Raw genomic sequence first — 27,079 nt, 5'->3', positions numbered from 1 at the left:
AGACCCTTTTTTTTTTTTTTTTTTAAACACTTCCTGTGACCGTCTCTGGGCCTTCCCTGATGACTCAGCGGGTGAAGAATCTGCCTGCAGTGCAGAAGCAAGAGGCACATCCCCGGGTCGGGAAGATCCCCCCCGGAGGAGGACGCCGCAACCCACTCCAGTATGCTTGCCTGGGGAATCCCAGGGACAGAGGAGCCTGGCGGGCTACAGTCCATGGGGTCGGCAAGAGTCGGGCACGACTGAACGCCTGAGCATATGCACATGTGGTAGTCTCTGGAGAAAATTAAATCAGAGAAAGATTAGTTACCTTTGGACATAAGGTGATCGGATGTCAAATCGCAAAGCTACCAGGAAGGCAATGCCAGATAGGCAGTAAACTTCCTTGAATTTTTGTGTTTTTTTTTAGGTTTGTTTTTCTGTTTATTAGTGGGGTTGTTTTGTTCTTACCTGGAAGATATCTACTTCAAGGTTACCTCACGTATCATCTTTGTAGAGCCTCCCAGGTGTCCTTCCAAACAGTGAATCACCAAATTTCCATATCGTGGTGTCTGTATTTGTCAGTTAACTGACGAAATTTAACCCTAGCACTGGACAAATGCATTGAAGGAAAGCGATCATGTCTGTTTCACGTCTCCATCTTGTATAGTGGTCACAAAGTAAAAAAAAACCAATAATCAATAAAAAAAAAAAAAAAAAAAAAAAACCAATAGTAATGGTAGTGGGTTAAAGTGTTAGTCGCTCAGCCGTGTCTGACTCTTTGTGACCCTGTAGATTACAGCTCGCCATGGAATTCCATGTCCATGGGATTCTCCAGGCAAGAATATTGGAACTGGTAGCCATTCCCTTCTCCAGGGGATCTTCGAAACCCAGGGACTGAACCTGTGTCTCCTGAATCGGCAGGTCGGTTCTTTACCACTTTGCCACTGGGAAGCCCTCCCGATCCCTAAGGTGATGGAGTTAGGATGTCGAGACTTTGGCAGGTGATTCCACGATCAGGGCAGAGGCCTCCTAAATGGGCTTTTACCTCCTATGAAAGTGACTCCATGGACATCCCTCCCTACTTCTGTCGAGTGAAAATACAAGAAGTTTGGACCTGAAAGAGGGCCTCAAACTGGCACCCTCATCATGGACTCACAGCCTCCAGACATGAGAAAAATGTCTCTGTTGTTCACAGGCAGCCTGTGTGTGGTATTTGGTTATACATGCTTGGATGGACTAGGACAAAAGCTATGACAAGCATTGTGCTTACGTGATATCATTTGACATTCACAAAACTTTGCAAAGTAGTTATTATACCCCTTTCACAGATAAGAAGACTGGGGCTTAGAAACGTGGAGTGGGCTTGTCCAGGTCACCCTGCTGGGAGGTCATCACACCAGGAAGTCCTACCCCAGAGTCCACCCTCCTCTTCACCATGGGACACAGCAGCAGTTACCAAACTCCAACATGCTTCAGAAGCCCCTGGGAGCTCGCTGAGGACGCAGACTTCCCGGCCGGCCTCCTGGGGCGATTCTGATTCAGTTTGGGATAGTGTCCTGGAATCTGCATTTTAACCAGTAGAATCCTCTCTCTAGGCAATTCTTATAAAGTTTCTTACAAAACTTTCCAGAAACACTACAGCACCGCTGCTTACACACCAGACACTCAGCGATGGTCAGTGAGTGAATGTGACATTTATCGACACTTATGCAAGATAAGCACGTCACATACTTTGTACCTGCTTTAGTAAAGGTAAAGATGGAGAGTTAGAACGGTGAGACAGATTTAGGGACCTCTATGTAGACACAGTCAAAGGGTTTCTTTACATCAAGACCTCTCAGAGCTTTCAACGTAGGTAAAATATAACCTTTCGGGGGCTTCCCAGGTGGCCCTAGTCGTAAAGAACCTGCCTGCCAATGCAGGAGATGCAAGAGACACAGGTTTGAACCCTGGGTCAGGAAGATCCCCTGCAGGAAGGCATGGCAATCCACTCCAGTATTCTTGCCTGGAGAACCCCATGGACAGAGGGCCCTGGTGGGTTGCGTCCACAGGGTCTCAAAGAGTTGGACACACACACACAGCCTTATTTTCAGTTGTTTGATCACGGATCCCATTGCTTCTTCTTTACCTTTTACATGACCTCTTTTAACCTGTATCAACAGTTTGGGAAGCAATGTCATGAGAAGTAAATTTATAATAACAGCTGGCACTTGTATGGAGCTCAGTTTACCAAGCACACACATCATCACCTTTCGCAGGGCTGCATGAGAGAGTTCAGAGACGCCATCAGGTTTCCACGGGAAGCAGGAACTGGACTGAGCAGCGTGGGGGCAGAAGGGGCCCTCGGGCCTCAGTGTCCACTGTCGACCCGCGCCCTCAGAGCAGGCAGCCTCCTTTCCTACAGAAACTTAATGCTTAGGGGATGCAGTGCGACAAGGTGAAAGGTCATTCACTTTCTTTGCCTCCGTTTCCTCATCTGTAAAATGAGGCAGTTGGAACAAACTTAAGAGAGGTGCCGTGGCCAAAGTCAAACACCATCTTCCGTAGCATGGCTGGATCTGTAATCAATTTTCTCAACTCCTTAACCAGTTCAACCCGTGTGCCATGAACTAGGAGCCAGTAACAGTGGTGGGCACTCCGACTGCAATAAAAAATTAGGTGTGATTCCTTCTCTGGCATATTCCATCTCCCAGAAAGCGCTGGTGGAAATGTTTGTGTGCAGCTGTCCTCTACAGCCAGAGTACCATGCCCTTTTGTACCTCTGACCTGTCATCTCCCGAAAAAACAAACAAAAACCAGATAACGCAGCGCTGCCTTGAAATGTCACCAACGTCCTTGCGGTCAGTACCTCATGACCGCGCCCGACGGTCTTAAACCTACTCTTACTCAACAGCAGGGCTGGAAGTCAGCTTCCCCTTGGTAATAAAAGTTATTACCCAACTCTTTAAACATTTCAACTTTCCTCCCTATTTCACAGTTCATAAAGCACCTCTCTGATGTGGAAGGATTTTTTATTTAAAAGGAGATATAAGATAGCATGCTTTTCCACTTCTTGATGGCTTATTACTTCCCAGAAGCTAAGAAGCAGTGATTCTTCAACACAGCTTTGCTAATTGCTCACGTCTGTTAAGATGTCAGTGCCCTGGGCATCTTGCTGCCCCCCTCCCAACTCCATCCCATGGGGAGTCTGGCGTTAGCACGGCCAGAGCCTGGGTTAATACGTACCCCATACAACTCATTAGCTGTACATTAGTATTGGAGCCAAGAATCAACATGATGGATCCAGCAACCTGCTGGAGCCTGGGTTAGCATCTCGGCTCCCCGACGAGGACCGGGGGCTCCCCGACGCTGAGGTCAGCAGCTCAGTGTTGGCCCTGTGGTCCAGACCGAGCACGTTGCGTTCCACGTGGCCTTCAGGGAGGACGGTAAAGATGGGCCCCATTAAAAACTGATGGGAGGAGAAACTTCGCTTTGCAGGACCCATGAGGCTTCACGGTTACCGATCTACCCTTCCACTCGCATGAAACGTCTGCTGGGTTTAATCACCAAAATAAGAGAGCCCTGAACAGTCAAGGGCTATCATCATATTTCTAGGAGTCAGATACCATGCATTAGGGATCCAAGTGAAAGTTTTAAGCATGTCTCTTTAAATGTAAATGTTATTTTTGTAACATTTGCTGGTTTAAATCCAGTGGAGGTAAAATGATTAAAGCAGTGTTTCTCTCCCCTCCCCTCCTTCCTTCCATCTCTCCTCCCTGCTTCCTGTTTTCTTCCGTCCTTCCCACCAACTTCTTCCTTAAATGGATACAGCAATAAATCCCAGGTCGGGGCCTCTCAAGTCATCCCTCATAATATATCATTTGGCACAAAACAGTGCGCACACACCTCCTAGCACCTTCTCCCAGAGGCCAACAAACCCAGCAGGGCAGAAAAATTACTTCCGAAAAGAAAGGCTTCCTCAGGTCTTCAAATCCGTCATGTCTCACAGTAATTACTGAATAGGACATCCTGGGTAGGACTGTCTTGCTCTTATGAACAGTTTCCCTTCCTTTAAGAGTGGAACAAGGACATACAGGCTCCCAGCAGCTGGTATTTTAGAGATGATTACCTGATCCTACATGGGTATTTCAAATTAGCTTGATTTTTGTAGGTCTGGTTTGAAAAAAAGAAAACATATCCAACACTTCATGTTTAAAATTACAGAGCATGCAGTGCTCACATTTTCATAAAACCACTTAAAAATAAAGGTCAAACTAATCATTCCAACACTGAGACTCAGCTTTCTTGTCAGCATGATTTAAAAAGCAGCCCTTGCTTTCAACGATCGCACCTTTTTGGGCGGCATCCCAGTAAGGTCTGTGCACCATCTCCCGGGGTGCCTGTGCCTCCTGAAAACGGATGCGATTCCTGCAGACCCAGGTGGCTGCCGCCGCTGAGCCAGGCACGCGGCCTCGTGCTCTCTCATCAGGAGGCCAGCCCTCAGCTCTGCTCTGGTGTCAGACGGAGTAGAACCAACCAGTTCCTGGGAGGGTCACAGGAAGCAATGCAGTTATGGTCTGAATGTCTGCATCTCCTCAAAGTTCGTATGTTGAAAACTAACAGACAAGGCGATGGTGTTACGAGGTCGGGCTTCTGGGAAGTGATTAGGTCCTGAGCGCATGGAACCCACATGAGTGGAATCAGTGCCCAACAAAAGATCTTCCAGAGCGACCCTGGCCTCTGGGCCCTCCCCCGTCTGAAGACAAGACTGCAGTCCAGAAAGCGGTCCTGGCCTGCCCATGCCGGCACGTGGATCTGAACGTCCAGTCTCCAGACCTGTGAGAAGTGCACTTCTGTTGTGCATAAGCTACCCAGTCTGTATGTGTGTGTGTTCTGTCGTGTCCAACTCTCAGCAACCCCATGGACTGCAGCCCGCCAGGCGCCTCTGTTCATGGAATTTTCCAGACAAGGATACTGGAGTGGGCCCTCCCCAGCCCACGTATCAAACCCGCATCTCTTGCAGCTCCTGCGTTGGCGGATGTACTCTTTACCAATGTCCACCTGGGAAACCCAGTCCATGGCATTTTGTGATAGCAGCCCAAAGGAATCAAGACAACTGTTCATCGTAACTCAGGTGGTCCTGGAGTCGGGAAACTGAGGAAGACGTTTCTGTGGGAGGCACACTGGAGTGTTCCCTTCTGACCTATGTCGGCGCAACGCGTAAGCATTTCAAAAAAGCAGTATGTCACTGTTCTCAAACTTAAAGAAAACAGGAGTCCTGAGTGTTCAGTGTGAACTGAACATACTGGGTGAAAATGGAACTTACATGTGAAACTCACTAAACCTGGGGGTAAAGTGGAACAGAGCACCTGACCCAGTGGAAGGGACGGCAGGCTCTTCCCACGCTGCTGAGTTATTGTCCGGAAGAATTTATAGCATTCAGCTTCCTCAGGCATTTTGGATGCGCTGCCCCTAGTGGTCAGGCTTAATTGGCACAACAACACCGTTCCATCGCTAAGTCGTGTCCTCGTGGACTGCAGCATGCCAGGTCCTCTGTCCTTCACTACCATTCCAGGTTCCTATGCGATAGTGCTCTTTACAGCATCGGGCTTTACTTTTACCTCGAGACAAATCCACAACTGAGCACCGTTTTCACTTCTTTCTGGAGCTATTAGTAATTGCCTTATGCTCTTCCTCAGTGGGTTTCCCTGGTGGCTCAGTTGGTAAACAATTTGCCTGTAATGCAGGAGACCGGGGTTCCATCCCTGGGTTGAGAAGATCCCCTGGAGAAGGTATTCTTGCCTGGAGAATTCCATTGACAGAGGAGCCTGGTGGGTTACAGCCCATGGGGTCCCAAAGAGCTGGACACGACTGAGCGATTAACACACTTCCCCAGTGGCATACTGGACACCTGATCTGGGGCTCATCTACCGCTGTCTGCCTTTTCACACTGTCCGCGGGGTTCTCCAGGCAAGAATGCTGGGGTGGGCTGCCATCCCCTCCTCTAGGGGACCACGTTTCGTCAGAGCTCTGCACTATGACCTGTGTGTCTGGAGTGACCCTGCAGAGCGTGGCTCATAGCTTCAGGGAGGTACGCAAGCCTCTTCGCCAGGATGAGCCTGCGATCCGTGACGGCATCCTCCGTAGTCCTGGGCAAAGGGCAGCCCAGGTCCCTAGTCTGCGAGGCTAGAGTTATTGTCCAAAGGGGTAGAGGGTCCTGGGACTGAGCCAAGCAGGGTGAAGGTGAAAGAGAGAGAAAGGACATAATGGGACCAAGAGAGGATGTCTACGTGCTCTGAAGCAGATATTCACACATTGCTAAGAAACTGTCTTTGAAGGCAATTCCAAAGAAGAATTCTAAAAACAGCAGCATATGAGTGACGGTACCACTGTCTCAGAGTGTTGCTAAGAAAGACAGAATGACCTGAAGGTATATATTCAGTGCTCTAGTCACCCAAGATTAATGGCTGTTTTTAAAAGAATGGCCATGTATTTTGCTCCGTTAAATCTCTGTACATGTTCTTCTTGCAACTGAAAAAGTCTTCCTGATTTTTAAGATTCACGTTCACACCTTTCCTACCCTCTTAGGCCAAGTTAGATGATATCTTCCTATAAACTCTCACAGGATTTAATACCAAGTTAACACACATACAGTTCTATATTTGAAATTCTAAGCTTGCATGTCTGTCTTCCCCATTTCTTAGTGAGTTTCTCGAGACCCTCTTTGAATTTCCAACCCACTGCCTTGCCCGTCATGAACAATTATCTAAGATCACTCCCCTAGCTCCTTACACGCAAAACGCTCATTCCCTTTAAGCACTTACCGCTATCTCAACTGCGTGCTTTCTTCTGTGTTATCCACCTCCCTGCTGAAATGCAAGCTGGATACAGCAAGGAGCCTGTCCGCTGTTTGCCGTCGCACTCCCGGCACCCCAGCCTGCCCGGCGCAGGGCGTGTGCTCGGCAGCCACTTGTCATGAACAGGTTGTTGGTGCTGAATGTGTGCACAGTCAGCTGCTCAGTCCTACTCTCTCTGGCCCCGTGGACCGTAGCCGCCAGGCTCCTCTGTCCACGGGATTCTCCAGGCGAGAGTACTGGAGTGGGTTGCCAGGCCCTCCAGGGGATTTTTCCCACCCAGAAATCGAACCTGCCTCTCCTGCGTCTTTTGCATCACAGGCAGATACCATTTCTTTATTTAATCAAGTTTATACAAACTTTAGAAGAGTGTTTTTATAATTAATAGTTGATTAAATACAAAATTACTTCTAAAGCTTAATAATACAGTTTTGGTTAAAATTTTATATGTAAAATCTGAGCTTCCTTGGTGGCTCAGACTGTAAAAATTCTACCTGCAGTGCAGGAGACCCAGGTTTAATCCCTGGGTCGGGAAGATCCCCTGGAGAAGGGAATAACTGTCCATATATATGAATTTCACATTCTTTTTAGATGGAAATTGAGATTATATAACTTTGACTTTATGACATCTCTTCCAGGCATCACATACATGCTCCTCAAGTCTGATTTTTCCCTTCAAGCTTTCCCTAGAAATCCCAATCACCCTGTTTCTTCCTCCTCCCCAAATCTGGTGGCATTCTTGGGGGCTACACATTTGGATTCAGCTTGTCCTCCACCACAAACAGTAGATCTTTGGCTTTCATGGATTTAGCAGGGCTGTTACTGAGCATGACCGTGAATGCTGATGACTTGTCGTCACTTGTCATTTTGCTAAGGTCAGATCTGAAAGTTTGGGGTGCCAGAGCCCCAGGGGAAGCCAGCTCACTGCCCTCCCCACATAGAGCAGCTCTCCCCTCGAGTGAAGCCGGTGGAGACACACCCCCCACACATGTCCATCCTGCTTAGCTGCTCCTTGGAAAATGGCCTAAAAGCCAAACTCGGTGTCAAGGATGGAAGCGCTGTGATAGTGACAGTTCTTTGCAGAAAACAGAAGTTGGGGATAAGTGAAAGAAAAGGACATTCACCTGGTCCTTCTGAGCCATTGATTAATCAAGAGTTGGGTGAAACTACCAGAGCAAGTCCTTCTCACTGCATTTGGTAGAAGAAAGTATGCACTATGCATTAGTAGCATTCATAGATTTGGGAGTTTAGAAAAGCCTCTATACAAAGCTCACCTTAAAAATAGTCTTTAGATGAGACTGCTACCTCTCCAGTCAGATGTGCAGTGAGAGAGCTGCCTTCATATGCTGTGTTACATTTAGCAGATGCAATGTGCCAGACACTGTCTATAAAACTCTTCATTTAAACCATATAAATCCTCTGTTGAGGTAGGTATTAATGTTTCTTTTTCTAGAGACACAAAAACTGAGGTTCAAAGACTTTAAGAAACTTGCCTAAAGTCACCCAATCAACAAGCAGCAAGTGACAGGTGTTCAGTCTCGTCTGACCCCATGGACATGCCCCACCAGCCTCCTCTGTCCCTAGGATTCTCTAGACAAGAACACTGCAGTGAACTGCCACAAAGCAGGAATTAAACTGCAGCAGGCCCCATCCAGCGCTTACGCTCCTGCCTCTACATTATCCTGTATCCCAACCCCCAGCCCTTCCCTGCTTCCGGCACATTAGTTCAGCTGATTCTTATTGGGTTTACTGACTCAAACCTCATTTCTAGTTTTCCCAAATCCACCTGAGCTGAAATGCTCATTACACTGAAGCATTTTAATCACATAAGATATGTGCAATTAAACTATGCATTGTGCACACACACACACACAAGAAATGATTTTGCACTGACAATATTGACTTCAGGTTGTCTTACTGTGTCCGTGTTGGGAGACCTGGGTCCACAAGATAAGTGTTCATCTGAAGCTTTTGTGAAACAACACTGTTCACAAGCTCCATCTTCACTGGTGGAGTCCCTCCCCTCCCCCCTCCACCAACACATCTCCCCCCGCCCCAAGGCTTCTGGAAAGAATCCGATTCTTTCCAGAAAATTGCATTTCTCCCTCTTTCACACCCATTACTGGAGGTGCTAATGAGCAGAAAGCAGCCCTACAAGTAGACAAAAAAAAAAAAAAAAAAACTAGAGAAAAGGGTGTGCAGTGGAGAATCTGAGAAGAATCAGACGGACCACAGTTCACACAAGATTCAGTCCATCGCATGCAGAGCACAGTGTGAATAACAGCGAGTCCGGAATGAGGAGGCAGGTGAACCGGCAGCCAGATGTTCTCTGAGCCAAAATAAAGTTGCCGGGCAAATCACTGTTTGGCAATAATAAGCATTACATATGTGAAAGTCATTCAGTCGTGTCCAACTCTTTGAAAACCCAGGGACTATAACCTGCCAGGCTCCTCTGCCCATGGAATTCTCCAGGCAAGAATACTGGAGTGGGTTGCCATTCCCCTCTCCAGTGGATCTTCCTGACCCAGGGATCGAACCTAAGTCTCTTGAATTGCAGGCAGATACTGAGACAGTCAATTCCTAGGCAGGTTGATAAGAAGTCCAGGGTCCCCACCGAGGAGGAAAGGGGGGTCTGGAATTCTCAAGGAGGAAGAAAGGACAAATGTCTTTTTTTCTCTACATTCCTTAGACTTAGTCACATAAAATGTTTTTTTTCTTTAAGCCCGGAACTAATGATAAACAGCAAACAACTCAGTTTAAACTCTGTACTAAGGATTATACAACTGTACCCTGCTTGAGGACAGTTTCTCCTTCCTGAAAACCTTCTGGTTGATCCTGATATCCTAGAACGTATATTATGGGAGTGGTAAGACCTGGTAAGATCTTTCTATTGTTAGTTCTAATCCTGTCATCTTAAAATGTAAATTATGGGAGAGGGTCACTTCCCTGGTGGCTCAGACGGTAAACTGTCTGCCTACAATGCAGGAGACCCGGGTTCAATCCCTGGGTGTGGAAGATCTCCTGGAGAAGGAAATGGCAACCCACTCCAGTATTCTTGCCTGGAGAATTCCATGGGCAGAGGAGCCTGGTGGGCTACAGTCCAAGGGGTCGCAAAGAGTCGGACATGACTGAGCAACTTCACTTTTCACTTTCTCGTAAGACCATGACAACCTTGAGACATTATTTTGATTTATGGTAGTAACCAATTGAAAAAGTATACAGCTCCCTTGCTTAGACTAGTGGGGGTACGCTCCACCCCCCTCCTGGTGTCTGTGTCAGAAGCTCTCTCTGCCCTCTTTCACTTTAATAAACTCTGCCACACAAAAGCTCTTGGGTGATCAAGCCTGCTCCCTGGTCCTGAAGCTACATCTTCTTCAGAGATCACAAATCTGACACCGTTCACCATAAGCTATCAATTCCTTACCATCCGAGCCACCAGGGAAGCCCAATAAACATTGCCAGCACTATTTTTTTTTTCCAATTTATTGGAGTGTACGTTATTTACAATGTTGTGTTAATTTCTACTGTACAATATTGTAAAGTAATTAGCCTCCAACTAATAAAAATAAATGAAAAAAAAAGATTAAGCTTTATCCATGGAATCTAAAATATTAGTACAAATGAATTTATTTTCAAAAGAGAAATAGAGTCCCAGATGTAGAGAACAAACTTGCAGTTACCGAGGAGGAAGGGAGGGAAGTAGATAGATTGGGAGACGGGGACTCTGCCAGCGCTATTTTGACAACAGGGGAGTGTCAAGGCTGCTTAAGGCGAGAGAGGCTGTGGCCAGCAAGCCACCATGACCAGAAGCCCTCTCACCCCACCCTCTTTCTCCGCCGACGCCCCCCAGGTTTCACTTTCACTCTCTGTCAGAGACCTGTTCCTCTATTTCACTCGTGTTGCTCTAGAAGTACCCGCGTCTCTTGTGCATCCCTGCCTTTGATCTCACTAAAGTCCTCGGCCAGCGGCACCCCATCCTCCCCGAGGGAGAAACAGCTGAGGCCATATATTTGCGTGATTCTGCAGAGCTCTCACAATGCTTTACACGACTGTGAGGTGTACCAGGTGGAATGTCTTGGACTGAAAATCAGAGTGAGTTTTAGATTCACACCTAAAGCTAACTAGCTGCACGATTATGACCAAATAACATAAAGCTGCCAATTCATATTCTATTATTTTTTGTACCTCCTAGCTCTAGATCTCAATAAAAACTTGACATTTCCCACCAGAGCAATCAGCAACCTCAGTTTATAGAGTTCTCCAATTCTGAGTTCCGATCTAGTGTTCTTTTCATTAAGAAAGATGTTAAATTCACAAAAATCAAGTATGGCCACTCTGAGCGTTGGGGAAGGAAATGGCAACCCACTCTAGTAATCTGGCCTGGAAAATCCCATGAACAGGGGAGCCGTGGACTGAGTCCCTGACATGACTGAGCAGGCACTCAGCGCCCACACATGCACCTCACTCAACACTGAGAAGCCTGGTATTTCCAAGGAAGGAAATCCCTAAGCATACCAAGTTTGTGATCCGAGAGTTCTCATGTGAAAGCATGACTGCTCAGAACTCAGAAATGAGGGTCGGGTGTCTGGGCCTGAGTGTGCCCTTTGAACACAAAATGTGAGGCTGTACTTTATTTCCAGAGAAAATGCTTAGCAGTGTCTACTGTGAGTAGGAATGCAGGCTATGGCTGGAACTGCTGGTGCACTGACATGCATTTAGAAACATCAGCTGACCACCTAGTGTTTCCCAGACACTGCTTAGGCACTGGGGCTACAGACCTAAATAAGAAGTTGCCTCTTTTCAAGGTTACATCCTGTAGGTATAAACAGATCAAGTGATATTTTAGGGCTTTCCCTGAATCACAAAGAAGCAGAAGTGAGTAGGGACAATTCTGAGAGTCTCGCTTGACTTCTGAGGCTCCAAAAAGATCCTCACTTTTATCCTGATGCAGACCATATGTAAATAGCGTTATTAATTATTAGTCACTCAGTCGTGTCTGACTCTTTGCAACCCCATGGCCTATGGAATTGGGAAATTCATGGGATTTCTCAGGCGAGAATCCTGGAGTGGGTTGCCATTTCTTTCTCCAGGGGATTTTCCCAACCCAGGGATCGAACCTGTGTCTCCTGCAGCTCCTGCATGGGCAGGCAGATTCTTTACCACATGAGTCACCTGGGAAGCCCATATGTAAATAGGGAAATGTAAATATATAAATAGGGATGTTCATAAATCAGGTTCTAGAACTCTAGATACACCTATATTTCTAGCCCTAATTCTAAATAAAATCAATATAAAGAACTTCTAGTTTATGCACTTGATAAACCCAGGAAGTGATTCAGTTGAAAAAACCTGAAAATACCAACTTGAAGGAGTTTCAGGATGAAAAATGAAATGTGATAATTTGCACTGAATTTGCAAAGTTGCAGTCTACTTGTATTAGAAGTAATAAAAAGCCCAAACCAAAAATGTAAGTATGCAAAGGGACTCTGAAATAACATTTGGGAATTTCAAAGCATTAAAAGTATCTTTCTCTCTCTGCTCCTTAAGGGTGCCATGTACATCTGTTGGCATTTTCTCCCCCTCTCAGACACGCCAGTAATTACAGCAGGTACTGCTGGTCTGAAGAGAAAATTCCCTGATGTGAACGCTGACTGCTCGGTGGCCCCTTTGCCTTCTTTAGAGAACTGCCCGTGGCTGGCGGGCGGGGGGGATCAACCCAGCTCATGGCTCCGGGTGGGGAAGTTCTGTACTGCCATTCATGCTCCAGACTCCCCACAGGGTGGGCCGATTCTGAGACAGGAAGGGGCCAGGCACAACCTTGAAAAGAATGACACGGCCATTGCAGATGGACATGAAATAAACTGGTAGAAGCAACTGAGTCCAAGATGGCAGGCAATGTGACTTCCGGCAGACCACAAGCCTCAGCATACTAACCCTAACTCATTGTAATACATCGGCATGTGCTAAATGACACACCCACGGTGCCATGCCAGTTCCAAGGCTGACCATAAAAGGCCAAGAAGTAGGTGGTGACCCAATGCCTGGAACTCCCCCGCCCTTTCCCCCAAATAGCTGAAATAATCTTCCCACTCATCAGCCTATGAAATTGCTGAATTGTTTTGTGTTGTTCAGCTGCTAAGTCATGTCCAGCTCTCTGTGACCCCATGGGCTGTGGCCCGCCAGGCTCCTCTGTCCACAGATATCCCAGGTAAGAGTACTGGAGTGGGCTGCCTTCTCCTCTCCAGAGGATCTTCCTGACCCAGGGATTGAACCCACGTCTCCTGCATCAGCAGGTGGATTCTTTAACACTGCGCTACCAGAGAAGTCCAGCCTATGAAATTACCCAACCCGTAAAAACCCATATCCTTTTGCCTTCTGAGATGACCCGCACTCTGATTTTGAACTGTGGATCTCCCTGAATAAACCTGCTTTCACTGTACTCTGGCTTGCTCTTGAATTTCTTCATGTGCAAAGCCAAAGGCCCTCACTTGGCAGCGGGTCCCAGGGACTCGCCTGAGACCCAGGACGTGACCATCCCATTTTTTCCCTGCAGCGTCACCACGTCATCCATGCTCTGCTTCCTCCCCTGCCTATGCTGTGTCATTCATTTCCTTACAGGTTTCTCCTAAGAGCTGTTAAATTAAGTAAACAAGGAGGCCATTAGACTGAGATGGATCTATTGCTTAGGAGGTCTATGTGAGCAAACCAAAATCTAAGCCCTGAAATGCCTTGAGGTTATGAAATCAAACTTAAGGATAATCAATCGCAGCCAATGTGGGCTTCAAGCTATAAATGATCGAACATTTCTTTCCTTTGCTTCCACACTTTTTCTATATAAGCCTTTCCCTTATATACGTCCAATTTGAACTGATTTTTGCTCAAACTGGAAATGTCCAACATGCCTCAGTTTATCGTATAGCAGAGTCCTCCCTTAGCAATTGCTCCTCGAGAATCTCCATTTCAGACTCAATTTCCAAAGAATTCTACCTAAGACTGTCATCAATGTATGATCTATTTCATAAAGGAAGAGCAATCTGCAAAGCCTAATAAGCTAAAACAAAGCTTAGTCTGCTAGCCACACAACCAGGTCCAGGAAGCTCTCTATCTTGAGTCTCATGATCATTTCCAAAGAGATGGAATCAGGTGAATTTGTGCGAGTCAACCTATGAGAACTGAACACACACGCCCCCGTGTCTCGCGCGGGCAGCTCTGCGGCTCCACCCCAGGGGGAGCGACTCAGGACTACGCTGCACTGTGAAGTCACGTATAAAAGTGGGCAACTTTTCACGCTTTTACTATGGCTGCCTCTGTCTCCACGCCAACATCCATCCTAATTTTAAGTCACTGATTTTTATTAGAGCAAATGGAAGATGGGGGCAGTTTGAACTCCACTCATCAGTTCAGTTCAGCTCAGCCGCTCAGTCGTGTCTGACTCGTTGTGACCCCCTGGACCGCAGCACGCCAGGTCTCCCGGTCCATCACCAACTCCTGGAGTTTACTCAAACGCACGTCCATCGAGTCGGCGGTTCAGTCTGGCACGTTCACTTTAACGCTTATAGTGAGAGACCAACAGGAAGATAACCAAGCTGCTGCCAGGTTTTCGTGTCCTGCTCCGTCTCAGGTGATTCAGGCAGGAACTTGCTGAGTGCATTTCACAGCAACACATCAGGCCTGTCACCACTTAACCGCATTAGCTGTGCTTCCCAGCCCAGCAGACAGTCTTATTTACGGACAATGCCGTCAGGGATGGCCTGGGCAGTAACTCTATTTCCATTTACCAGACGGGAGTCCCCTCAGGTCAGAGACCACTTTCTCCCTGGAAGAAGGGGTAGGAAGTTCTTACTTAGGTGATTTTTAGGCAGATGGTGGAGCTGATATATTTACAGGCTCCAGAAATATCATTCCATTAATTACACTGTCAAGATCTTGATTACCAGCAGCCTGTCTGACTCAGGCCAGGGCTGGTTTACATTTACATTTGAGATTCTTCTAATATAGCTGGGCAATGTAGCTAAAGAACAAAATTACTTGGTTATATTTCACCTGGAATTTTGGGGGAATGAATAGATTGCTATTGTTGGAACTGAACATTAATGGTGGCCTAGTGAATTAAGTAATGATATAAAAATGTGATAAACTGATGGATGGACAGACAGACAGACAGCAACAGGAGACAGCTGGGTAAGTGGATAGGGAGGCAGAAATAGATAAGGGTGCATAGAGATGAATAAGGGTAGAGAGAAAGAGATAAGGTAGGTAGATGAATGAATGGAGAAACAGAGGGAGAGATGGGTAAAGGTAGAGAGAAAAAGAGACAGAGAGACAGAGACCTGCCTTTGCCCAGCAGTGGTGGACAAATAAAAATGACTGTGCAAGCAGAAATCATACAAATGAACTCAATAATCAGTTGGAAAAACTGGTATTATTCTATGGATTTTCAGAACTGTTATTAAGACATTAAAATAGTCTTACTGTCGGTTATATAAAATAATAAAATTAATATTTACTAAATAATCTATAATTTAAAACCTTAGAAAGATTGGGGATTCAGTGCTTTTATTCCTTCGCCGAAAACTCACTGAGAGCAGTTTGAGCAGCGCTCGTCGCTTCCTCGTCGCGTCGCGTAGGAGACGCGAGCATCCGGTCTGTGCCCTGACAAGCCATTATCCTCCTTTCTAGGCCTGGATCAGCTAGCTGCTTCTTCCACTGCACCCGGAACTTCCAGGGATGTGGAACTTCTCTGAGAGCTCCATGAATGTGAAGTCTTTCCCTGGTGTCACTCTTCCAGCTCACCCTCCTCCTTTCTTCACAGCAACTCTCATAAGCTTACCTTCATTCTGATTCTAATATCCATTCCTGCAAATGTCATATCGATTGACCCCTGGGAGACAAGGAGGACGCACACCTACCCCCTCACCGTCTGTGTGTGAACGAACAAGTGTGCTGTGACTGATCACAGCAGACTGAAATAAGTGATGTGCCCGGCTGTCACCACGACGCTCAGCAGCTCCATGCGCACAGCCACCTGTGGGTAAAAACTAGCAGCAAAACGTGTGCTTTACAAAATTACTTACAGTGAATATGCAGTTAAAACACAGTTAAAATTACTTACAGTTAATAGTACAAAATTACTTGCAGTAACTTAAATCTGAACCATGTTGTTGACTGGGGACATTTAATTAAACCATGATACCGGAAATTCACAGATACTGGAAAACACGCAAAACAAGGCCAGCACTCTCTGTGTGTGTATCTGCTGTTGCTGTTCAGTCGCTCAGTCGTGTCTTAACTCTTTGCGACTCCATGGACGGCAGCACGCCAGGCGTCCCTGTCCATCACCAACTCCTGGAGTTTACCCAAACTCATGTGCATTGAGTTGGCGATGCCATCCAACCATCTCATCCTCTGTCGTCCCCTTCTCCTCCCGCCTTCAATCTTTCCCAGAATCAGGATCCTTTCAAATGAGTCTGCTGCTCGCATCAGGTGCCCAAAATATTGGAGTGTGTCTGTAAACACAAATCATATTTGTGTAGTGTGTGTTTGTATTCCAGTGTTCCTCTTAACCTATCTTACCAAAGATAACTTCAGTCTTTGTAGGGCAGGAGAGAAAAGACTTTAGAAAGCGCTGCCCTGGGGTGGTATGCCCACCCTGCTGTGGACGGAATGCTTCCCTCCCCCTCAAATTCACACGTGGAAGCCCTAATGTGATGGTTTTAGGAGGCGGGGCCTTTGTGAGGTGATTAGGTCGTAGACTGGAGCTTCCATGATGGAATTAGTGTCCTTATAAGAGGAAGAGTGGCTAGTCCTCTTTCTCTCTGCCACATGAGGACACAGAAGAGGGCGGTTTGTAAATCAGGCTCCATGCTGGGACCCTGATCTTAGCCATCCAGCCTCCAGAACCACAAGACAAAAATTTCTCTTGTTTATAAGCCAGACAGTCAAGGGCATTCTGTGACAGCAGCCGAACCGACAGCCACCCTTCATTTCCATAAAGGCGAATGAAGGGTCTGAGATATTTTGATACGGCTCTTAGTTCTGAAACTTTGCTTTTGGTATGGGTTCTGGGGGTTCCGGGGGTCTCACTCATGTGAACACTCGGTCCCTGGGTCCCTTTAGCTCAGCTTAGTGGAAAGTTCTGGCCTACAGAGTTACAAAGAGGGGTTCAAACTCTGGCCCTGCCTCTCACTAGAGGAGTGATCTCAGAAAAGTCCCTTAACTTCTCCAAGCTAGCCTCCTAGGCTGAGTCGTGTCCAACTCTTGTGACCCCACGGCCTGTAGCCCACCAGGCTCCTCTGTCCATGGGATTTCCCAGGCAAGAATACTGGAGGGGGTTGCCATTTCCTCCTCCAGGGGATCTTATGGACCCAGGGACTGAGTCCCTGTCTCTTGCATTGCAGGTGGATTAGGGATTATTTAAAGCACTCTGCCTGAGACAGACTAAGCACATAATAAATACCAATTACCAACTTACTTACTCTCTTCTAATACCACCCTGAGGAGACACATTCCTCTAAACATTCCCTTTTGAAAGGAACTTTTGTGGAAATGAGGGGAAGTTGAGAACTGAACTGCATCTCAGAGCTCCCAACTGGGTTATTTTTTTTTTTAAACCATGTTGTATTTTTGTGTTTTTAATATGACAAGAAATAGTTTGCAAACTGAGATAACAAGGTAAAAATAAAGACAACACCTGATAAACTGAGCACAAAACAGAATTTAACAATTCTGCCATGTATTTGCTTATTACTGTTTTTTTAAGTAGCGAGTCAGAACTTTATTTTTTTCTGTTTATTTTTCCTTTATTAATCTTTGTTTTCTTTTCTCTTTTTCTTTTGTCCGAAATAGGACCATTAAAGACACCTCAGTAATAACCATAAAAAGACTACCTAAAGAATGATGATTCAAAAAATTTATTTGGGGCATAATGTGTTTTATAGTTCAGGGTAGAGACGAGCACTTATGGGGCAAGTGGGGCTTGCAAGGAGTTAAATGGTTTGAGGCTAATTTGATGGCGGGAAAGATGCTTCTGTTGGTGCACCTGGCCCATCTACAGATGAGAGTACCCACGGGGACGGCAGTGACCCCGTCACCACGGTCCACAGCTCACAGGCCCAAGGACGTCAAGGGGACGCAGGAACGGCCCCGTTTGGGGGGCGGCGTGGCTGACCTTGATTGCAGCAGGCTCAGAGAACGTCCGCCAGAGTCCAAGGGGAGAGGCAAAGTGACCGCGATGAAAGAGCTGCACTAGACTCTTTACAAATTAAATAAAGGAGACAATGAAACCACAGCATTGTGCCATTCACTCATTATTCCTGTACCTTGATTTAGAGTGTGGCTGTAAATAAGAGACCTTCCCTTTTCCAGGTCCCAGATCCCTCATCTTTAGAAAGAAGAGGCGTGTTTGGTCACTCTCTTGGCTCAGGCTGCTAGAGTACATCATCATACACTGGATGGTTTAAAGAACAAACACTTATTTCTCACAGTTCTGGAGGCTGCAACTTCAAGACCAGGGCGCCAACACGGGTGCTGGTGCGGGTCGCCTCCCTGGCTTGGAGAAGCCTCCCTGCTTGATGCATCTTCGTGGGGTGGACAGACACGGCTCTGGGGTCCTCACCCCTTAGGACACCAACCCTACCATGGAGCTCCACCCATCTCCACGACTTCATCTAAACCTCATGACCTCCCAACGCCCCCACCTCCAAATCCATCACATTAGGGATTGGGGCTTCAGTCCACAGATTCTGGGGGGAGACAAACATTCAGTCCAGGGAGGTCACCTCTAAGTTACCTTCTCCTTGACTATGTATATGAAGATTTCCTATGGCCAACAAATCAAATTCAAACCATCTGTCCAGTTTTCAAGAACTTCCACAATTGGGAGCCACCCAAAGTACCAGATTTTCTCATCATCTTCCTCAGGATAACCCCACTTCCCTTTGGACCAGTCTCTGCTCTGCCCTCCCTACAAAGTGTAAGCCTCTGAGTGCTAAGTTGCTCCAGTCGTGTCCGACTCTCTGTCATCCTACGGACCACAGGCCGCCAGGCTCCCCTGTCCTTAGGGTTCTCCAGGCAAAACACTGGAGTGGGGTGCCACGGCCTCCTCCAGGGGGTCTTCCCGGCCCAGGGACCGAAGCCGCATCCCTTCCATCTCCTACACTGGCAGGCGGGCCCCTTTACCCCCAGCGTCACCAGAAGCCATCACCTCCCTTTCTCTGATGCTCGTTCTCCTCGGGGCATGACTGAGTTCTCCCCACTAACTCACGATCATTTCTTCAGGTCCCTGGATCACCTCACTGTAAAGAGTAACTTTAATACAAAGTTTTCATTCTGTGTAGTGAAGAGGAAGCTTGAGGATTTGCACTGAAAAGAATTTTAGAAGGGAAACTGTTGTTGCTTCCTATTGTTTTAGTTCATGTAAATGCCAGTTTTAAAAACGTGAAATTGAATATAATATGTACAAACTTTGTCCTGGAGCTACTGTTATTAGTCCAAAAAAAAAAATAAATCAAAGATTAACAGCATAGGAAAAGACAAAGGCTATCAATTTAAGATAAATTACAGCTGAATATATATAGGATCATACTTTATATCTTTACAAATACCAAGTGAATTCTCTGATATTTGTGGTAATATAAGAAAGCCACAGTATTAAGGATTTGCCATTCGTTGTAACATTTTGCTAAAAACCATTCTTATGTCTCCACATCAGGATTCAGTATCAAATATTTATTCAAAAAATTCCAGTTTGGATTTGCTTCCTTGGACTTGATCTATGGTAATCTTTTAAGAAATTTTGAAGATGAAGGCAATAAAAGACATTCTCCCTTCTGATAATTATCCATGATAAGTCGTTACTGATTGCTCTCATGGGCATAATGCATGATACAATTTAAAGAAACATCTGATGATCTGAAAGTACATCAAAAGAACAACAATATTCTAAAACCAGAATGCTTTTTATGCACCTCTATGACTGCTCCATTGGAATGCTTAATGGTCTACGGATAATTTGGGATAAACAAAAGGCATAAGCAGACAGTTTATAAGTGAGAAAATGGAGCCTTTGGAAAAAATGCTACTATCACTACTAATGACATAATAACTATTTTTCAACTATCCAAATGGTGATGGTTCTAATTGTAGTTGGTGCTAAAAGAGATGCGAGAACAGTACCTTCTAGAGCTGACAGCATCTTGGTTACTCGCGAGGTGCAGGGATGTGTGTGCTGACAGCCTCCCCGTGCCTCCAGAGCCAGGCCCCACCATGGGCTGCCCTGCTCGGAGCCCAGGGAGGCTGACCTTAACCGAGCATCTGTGGCCCCTGCCTCTGGCTTCCAGGCAGCCTCAACCCAAGGCAGACACCAGTAGGAGATCAGCAGGCAGGGATTCACGGGGATTGTCTCTCTGCTAAGAGACCACAGCTCGCAGCGAGTGGCCCTTTTCCAGAGCTGCAAGTCTTGCTAGCGTCAGGTAGCTGCTCCTCTTCCTGGCCACTTCCGGGTGAAGGATGGCAGTGACCGCTTACCGCTCAGCTCCTGACTTCCTCTGTCTCGGCCACACTCATAAGCTGTCGCTGTGCTGAATCCTGTCCAGTCACCCCTTCTGAGTTTGCCATCCATTTCCTGCCAGACCCTAACGTACACAGCGTATCCCTGCAACCACTCTGGATCCTAACCCAGTAAAGACGTTTTTCGTTCTGATCCACTCCTCCCCATTCCCTTCTACAGCCAATGTCTGTTGTTTTTCCTTCCCCAGAATCCATTCAGTCTTTTTCTTGCGCTGTATCCTACTTTTCCATTTTAGAACTACCTTTCCTCATCCATCGGGGCACAATTTAGATAAGGCTGATTTAGGACTTTTGTTGGAAATATGAGAGCAAAAGCCTTCTGTTCACTGAGGCAGCCCTCTATAAAAAGAAAACAAACAAAAACACCCAGACAAAGCTGGAACTCTTGGGCCAAACAAAAGGGCGCTTCCCAGGGTATAAACCAACAAAGTGGAGAGGGTGCAAAAACATGCAGACGCAGGCCCGTTAGCCTTCTGTGAGCCCTGGAGCCCACCGTTCCTGAAGCTCACCCTTGGACACTGTGTTATCAGAAGTGCTAGGTCCCCTTTTTTGTGCTCAAGCCGAGTTGAGCTTTCTGTCACTTGCAACTGAAAGATCCCAGACTAACAGGACTGCCCCTAAAACAAACACATGTGATTGGAGAGGGCAAGAGGCTGTGACTTCTAAAACACTGCCGTCCAGCCTTACAGTGCTGTTTTCACCAGGAAGCGTCACACATCCGGTCACGAGACACGACCTGTGGCTTTTGTCTACTATGATCTCGGTGTCACCACCACCTGCATTGTCCCTTTAGTCCTTCGCAATCTGCGAGAGATGGGACAGTGCCACAGCAAACAGCACACTCTGTGTTGAAGTCGGTGGCTGGGACCCATGCATGAACTGATGCAAACAAAGAACAATGGTGGAAAACAGCCCGATGCCCTGTTCAAGTGCCACTGAACCAGGCCTTCTCAGATGACAGGTTCATTGGCAGGAAAGCTGTTATTGCAACAATCATTATTCCCATTTACCACCTATTAGAATGTGAGTCACTGGGAGGTCAGACTGTCCCCAAAGCCCACTGTTCCCGAGCACTCACGGTCAAGTTCAAGGAACAGCAATCAGGTATTGGGACAATGGCAAAGGCTTAATGCTTTGGAATCAAGAGGACGGTTAACTCCCAGGAGTTTCACGATCTTCAACACATCACATCCCTTAGGAAAAGAAATCAGAGTGCCAGTGCCACCATGACCCCGGGTCCTTTCCGCTGCAGCTGCCCTCCCTGCATTCATGTCTACACACCTGTCCCCCTCCTGCCCAGCACTGTGCCTTGCACAAAACAGGTGCTCGGAAATGATGAAGTTCAGAGCCTGCTGGCTTAAGAGTACGAATAAAAGATGATATCTGAGAAGAACACGCACAGAGCAGTCGCTCTAATCTTCGCTGTTATTATCACTGCTGCATGTGTGTGCGCTAAACCGCTCAGTCATGTCTGACTCTGCAACCCTACAGACTGTAGCCCACCAGGCTCCTCTGTCCATAGCATCTTACTGGCAAGATTACAATTGCTTTATTTGCAAACTATCTGTGTCAACAGTTAGGTCCATCAAAACCCACACAAATACCTTTTTAAGCAACGATTCCGACTTCCTTACCTGCCAAGGAGACAGTTTTATTGTGCATCTGAGTTATTTCCCCTGCCCTTCCCCTTCCCATGTACATATGAGAACCAAACTCCCCGGCCGCTTGCTCACTCATCCATCCAGACAAGAGCCAGTGAGTGACCACCTGCATTTTGCCACATACTGGGCTGTCTGTGGGGGAATCAGAGTTGCTGAAGACACAGAGCCCTGCATAACGCAGACCTGCTGGAGACGGACAAGACATCTGAGTGAGAGACGCAGCCTGTGGAATGAGGCACCTGACTTCAGGGGCTGCGGCATGTGCTGGGGAGGCCTGGGGAAGACGCCTCGATGGGGGTTGTCTCCTTACCTTTTCTGCAAGCCAGCCGAGGTGCCTGATCTCCCGGCCCCCAGCAAGGCCCGTTGAGCCCAGCTGCTCCCGGACCTCGGTGATCACGCGGGTCATCAGGTCACTGACGGTCGCATGGATGGCGCTGAACCAGGCCTGGGCCGTGGCGGAGTCCTTGCCCCTCAGGACCACCGTGTGCTTAGCATCTGGAGAGTGGATTTCAAGCTGCCTAGGGGGCAGAGGGAGAAGGGTTAGGAGGCTCCCTGGTGGATTGTGTCACCTCAAGTCCTGAGCTACAAAGCGAATTAATTTCTTCTTTCTATCATACATTTTATTTTTAATTTTTTTAGCTTTTCAATTAAGGGTTTTTTTGGAGTGGGTTTTGTTTCTTTGTTTTCCTTTTGGACTCTCCATGAATCATGTGGGGTCTTAGTTCCCTGATCAGGGATCGAACTGGTGCTTCCTACAGTGGAAGCACAGAGTCTTAACCACTGGACTTCAGGGAAGTCCCTAACTGAGATTTTTAAATTTATTTTTTAATTGAATAAAAGTCTTTAAACTCTAGAGTGCTTTACAATTTTCAAAAGTTTCACATAGATGAGTTCATACCATCCTATGATAACCCCTTTCCCTCCCTCCTATCCCTACATATATCCATATATATATATATATATCCCTCCTATCTCCCCACTAAAGTGAACTAATTCTTCATTCCTACTTTTAAGCTTCTTTTGCATGGCTTATCTTATGGCCCCATCATCCATCCATCCATCCATCCATCCATCCATCATCCATCCATCCATCATCCATCCATCCATCCATCCACTCACTCACCCACTCATCCATAAGCACTGACTGTGTCTGGGCATTGGCTGAGCTACTGAGGGCACAGCTATGCAGTCACCTAAATTAAGGATGCCTGGTGTTCCTGTTATTCAGCTGTGTCTTATTAGCAGCATCATATTAAGACTTCCAAGCTGTGAGCTGATATTAACCTGCCTTACTTCTCCATCCCCAGAGGACTTTAACAATATGCTCACGTCCTAGCAGATGCTGGTGGGATGTAGACTGAAATACCTATCCGTCTGCTTAATTCTACTCTTCATTATTAATTGTGAATATCTTAGCATCACAGATGACCAAAGTTTTGCATTCTTTAGGAATCCTGTCCGTGGCACATTTCCCTACCTCTTCATCATTGTGCACGTGTAACGCAGGCTTCCCAGCTGGCTCAGTGGTAAAGAATCTGCCTGCTAAGAGGGCACGCAGGTTGGACCCCTGGGTCAGGAAGACCCCTTGGAGGAGGGCATGGCAACCCACTCCCGTGTCCTTGCCTGGAGAAGTCCATGGGCAGAGGAGCCTGGAGGGCCACAGGCCATGGGGTCACAGAGAGTCGGACACGGCTGAGCAGCTGGGCACGTGTGCAGTGCAGGAGTGAACTGGCTGAGGGTGAGGTCACAGGGGGGAAAGAGATGCACTGAAAAGTGTTGTTTTGTTCTTGTTTTGGGGTTTTTTTTGTTTTGTTTGTTTGTTTTAAGTTGCACTGGGAGGCTTTTGGGATTTTAGTCCCTGGACCAGTGATCGAACCTGAGACCCCTGGTGGTGAAAGCTTGGAGTCTGAACCACTGGACCACCAGGAAATTCCCAAAGAGTTATACTTAAAGTCAAACTTCAAAGTTTATGCAAGAACTCCAGTGGGATCACCTGAGATTCAGTGTGAGATTTGCATACAGTAATTATATGGTAAAGGCAGAAGTTCTTGACAGATGCTCTTGGTTTTTTAACTTTTTATTGGGAAGCACTTACAGATTTACACAGCATTGCAAAATCAGGACGAAGAAGTCCAGCACACCGGTCACTCGGTTCACTCTGATAGTTCTATTCACCGAGTGAGTCCCAGTCACTCATTCATGCAGCTTACTCATTCACTCACTCATGCAGCTTACTCAGTCACTCATTCCATCCACTGTTTACTCTGATAGTTCTATTTATATATAGCTGCAATATATTATAGTATCAGGGCTTCCTAGGTGGCTCAGTGGTAAAGAATCCACCTGCTAACAAGAGATGTGGGTTTGATCCCTGGGTGGGAAAGATCCTCTGGAGGAGGAAATCGCAACTCACTCCAGTATTCCTGCCTGGGAAACCCCATGGAGGAGCCTGGTGGGCTACAGTCCATGGGGTCAAAAAAGAGTCACACCCAACTTACTGACTAAACAACAACAATACGATATCAAAGCCGGGGCCTTGGCACAATGTAAGTGTACAGCTGGACCCCATTTGCCACGTGTAGATTCATGTAAACACCACGCAACCAGGGGACAGAACAGAAACCACACGCTTTCCCCCAGCCGCCCCCAGGAGTCACAAGTGCCGGCCTCCCCCCACCACCCCACATCCCCAACAAGCACTCCCCACAGCTGTAATTTTAATGCAGAGAGAAAAATACACATTTTATGTACTCATTCATATATGTGTACAGGCAAATAAATCCCACTGGTTAATTCGTGTTTGCACTAGAAAGACATAGGAACGGGGAATTTCAGAAGTGAATGAAATGATCCACGTATCAATTTCCTTTTATCCCTCAATAATAGTGGTAACATTCACTGAGTTTTTATTATGCATCAGGCAAAAATTTAAATCCTTTTATATTATTTTTTGTAATTTTCCTAATGGTCCTATGATTGCTATTATTAATCTCATACAATGGGCTTCCCTGGTGCCTCAGTTGGTAAAGAATCCACCTGCAATGCAGGAGACCCTGGTTCGATTCCTGGGTGGGGAAGATCCCCTGGAGAAGGGATAGGCTACCCGCTCCAGTATTCTTGGGCTTCCTTGGTGGCTCAGCTGGTAAAGAATCTGCCCACAATGTGGCAGACCTGGGTTTGATCCCTGGGTGGGGAAGATCCCCTGGAGAAGGGAAAGGCTACCCACTCCAGTATTCTGGCCTGGAGAATTCCATGGACTCTATAGTCCACGGGGTCGCAAAGAGTCAGACACGACTGAGCGACTTTCACTCTCACATTTCATATAATAGAATTAAAGGGGCTTCCAGGTGGCCCAGGAATAAAGAATCTGCCTGCTAATGCAGGGAATGCAAGAGATATGGGCTCGATCCCTGAGTCAGGAAGATCCCCTGGAGGAGGAAACAGAAAGCCACTCTGGTGTTCTTGCCTGCAGAAACCCATGGTCAGAGGAGCCTGGCGGGCTACAGTCCATAGGGTTTCAAAGAATTTGGCACGACAGAGCGACTGAACAACAGCAAAGCTGGGAGGGACAGAGAATTGACCCAAGGCCAGAAAGTTGGTGATGTCGGGATTCAACCCATGTTGATAAGGCTCAGAAGGCCATGAATTTAAATACTGTGTTACACTGTCTCTCCTTTAGACGGGATGGCATCTAATAACGGCGCATCTGCTGTGTTCCTCAGCTGTCCCAGGGCATCATCACCAACACACTTGCGTGCTCAGCTTCTCAACTGTGTCCGACTCTCTGCGACCCCAAGGACTGTAGGCTGCCAGGCCCCTCGTCCTTGAGATTTTTCAGGCGTGAGTGCTGGAGTGGGCTGCCATTTACCCCGCCAGGAGATCATCACCAATAAGCATGCCCAAGAGTGTCCTCCTTAGCTCCTGAGTTTAAAGCAACACTTCTGCAGGTCGCCTGAAAATCAGAAGTCCCAACGTAGCCTGGCCTCATTTACATTTGAAACCTGTCTTTTAGAGGGAGTAAACCTTTTTACTCATAAACTTTAATTACAGAAAAAGAAGGATTTATAAAGTAAAATATCTCTAGGGGAGTTTTAGCAATAATTAGCTTTTTTTTTTTTTTTTTTCAGTAAGAAATCTTCAAAACAAGTCTCCTTACTAAGAATCCAAAGGTTTCCTGTGATGAAACAGGGTATTTTTAAAATGACATTTGTCCTTACCAAGAAGAAAAATACTCTCAAGTCTCCCAGGCATTTTTCAGAGAAATGGTTGGTCAATCTATGGTGAGTTTTCATTTCCTACCAAGTTTTTGGAGAAGGAATGGCAACCCCCTCCAGTATTCTTACCTGGGAAATCCCACGGACAGAGGAGCCTGGCGGGCTGCGGTCCATGGGGTCGCAAGCGTCAGACACAACTTAGTGACTAAATCACCCCCACCACCAAAGGTTTGGCTCTTCAGGAAGTTGACCAGCCAAGCACAGACTAGGATTCTCCAAAAGCATTACGGAGAGCCGACTTGTTCTTTAAATTATTCTATCAATATCCACTATTCTAGGAATTTAAAACACACAAATGTTTTCTTAGAATATTTTCCTTTGAAGACCTGTTTTTTTTTTTTTTTTTTAATGACAGCTTGGGAAGCAGTTACTTGTCAGGAATCACACACACATGCAAAAACGATGCCAGCGAAAAAGAGAATATTTCTTTGTTGAGTTGCCAGCATACTCAGAGGAAAGGCTAGTGAGGAGGGGGCCCATTTTCCCCAGATTCTGACAGCATTTATCTTTACTATCAACTTTTAAGTCAGCTTTTTTTTTTTTTTGGCCTCAATGCATGTGGGATCTTAGTTCCCTGATCAGGGATTGAACCCACACCCCCTGCATTGGAAGCATGTAGTCTTAACCACTGGACCACCAGGGAAATCCCTTAAGCCAGCTTTTAAAGTACAGCATATAGACAGAAAAGTGCACAGATTATAGTGTATAGCTTAAATGTATTTTCACAAAGGGAACACATTCGAGTCAAGCACCAGTCAGACCAAGT

At 46.6% G+C, this 27,079-nt stretch overlaps 1 protein-coding gene across 1 annotated transcript in view; it reads right to left on the bottom strand.

Moving 5' to 3' along the window:
* The window catches only part of SNTB1 (syntrophin beta 1), a 243,608-nt gene that overhangs the window by 62,866 nt on the left and 153,663 nt on the right, over window positions 1-27,079 (bottom strand). The window contains exon 3 of the mRNA XM_065902993.1: window positions 22,350-22,557. Coding sequence (XP_065759065.1) covers window positions 22,350-22,557 — 208 coding nt within the window. The remainder of the gene's footprint in view (window positions 1-22,349; window positions 22,558-27,079) is intronic.

The sequence above is a fragment of the Muntiacus reevesi genome, chromosome 12, assembly GCF_963930625.1.
Source record: "Muntiacus reevesi chromosome 12, mMunRee1.1, whole genome shotgun sequence".
In the NCBI taxonomy this organism is placed as follows: Eukaryota; Metazoa; Chordata; class Mammalia; order Artiodactyla; family Cervidae; genus Muntiacus; species Muntiacus reevesi.
The sequence above is the reverse complement of the archived record's forward strand: the minus strand, read 5'-3'. Positions and strand labels throughout refer to the sequence as shown.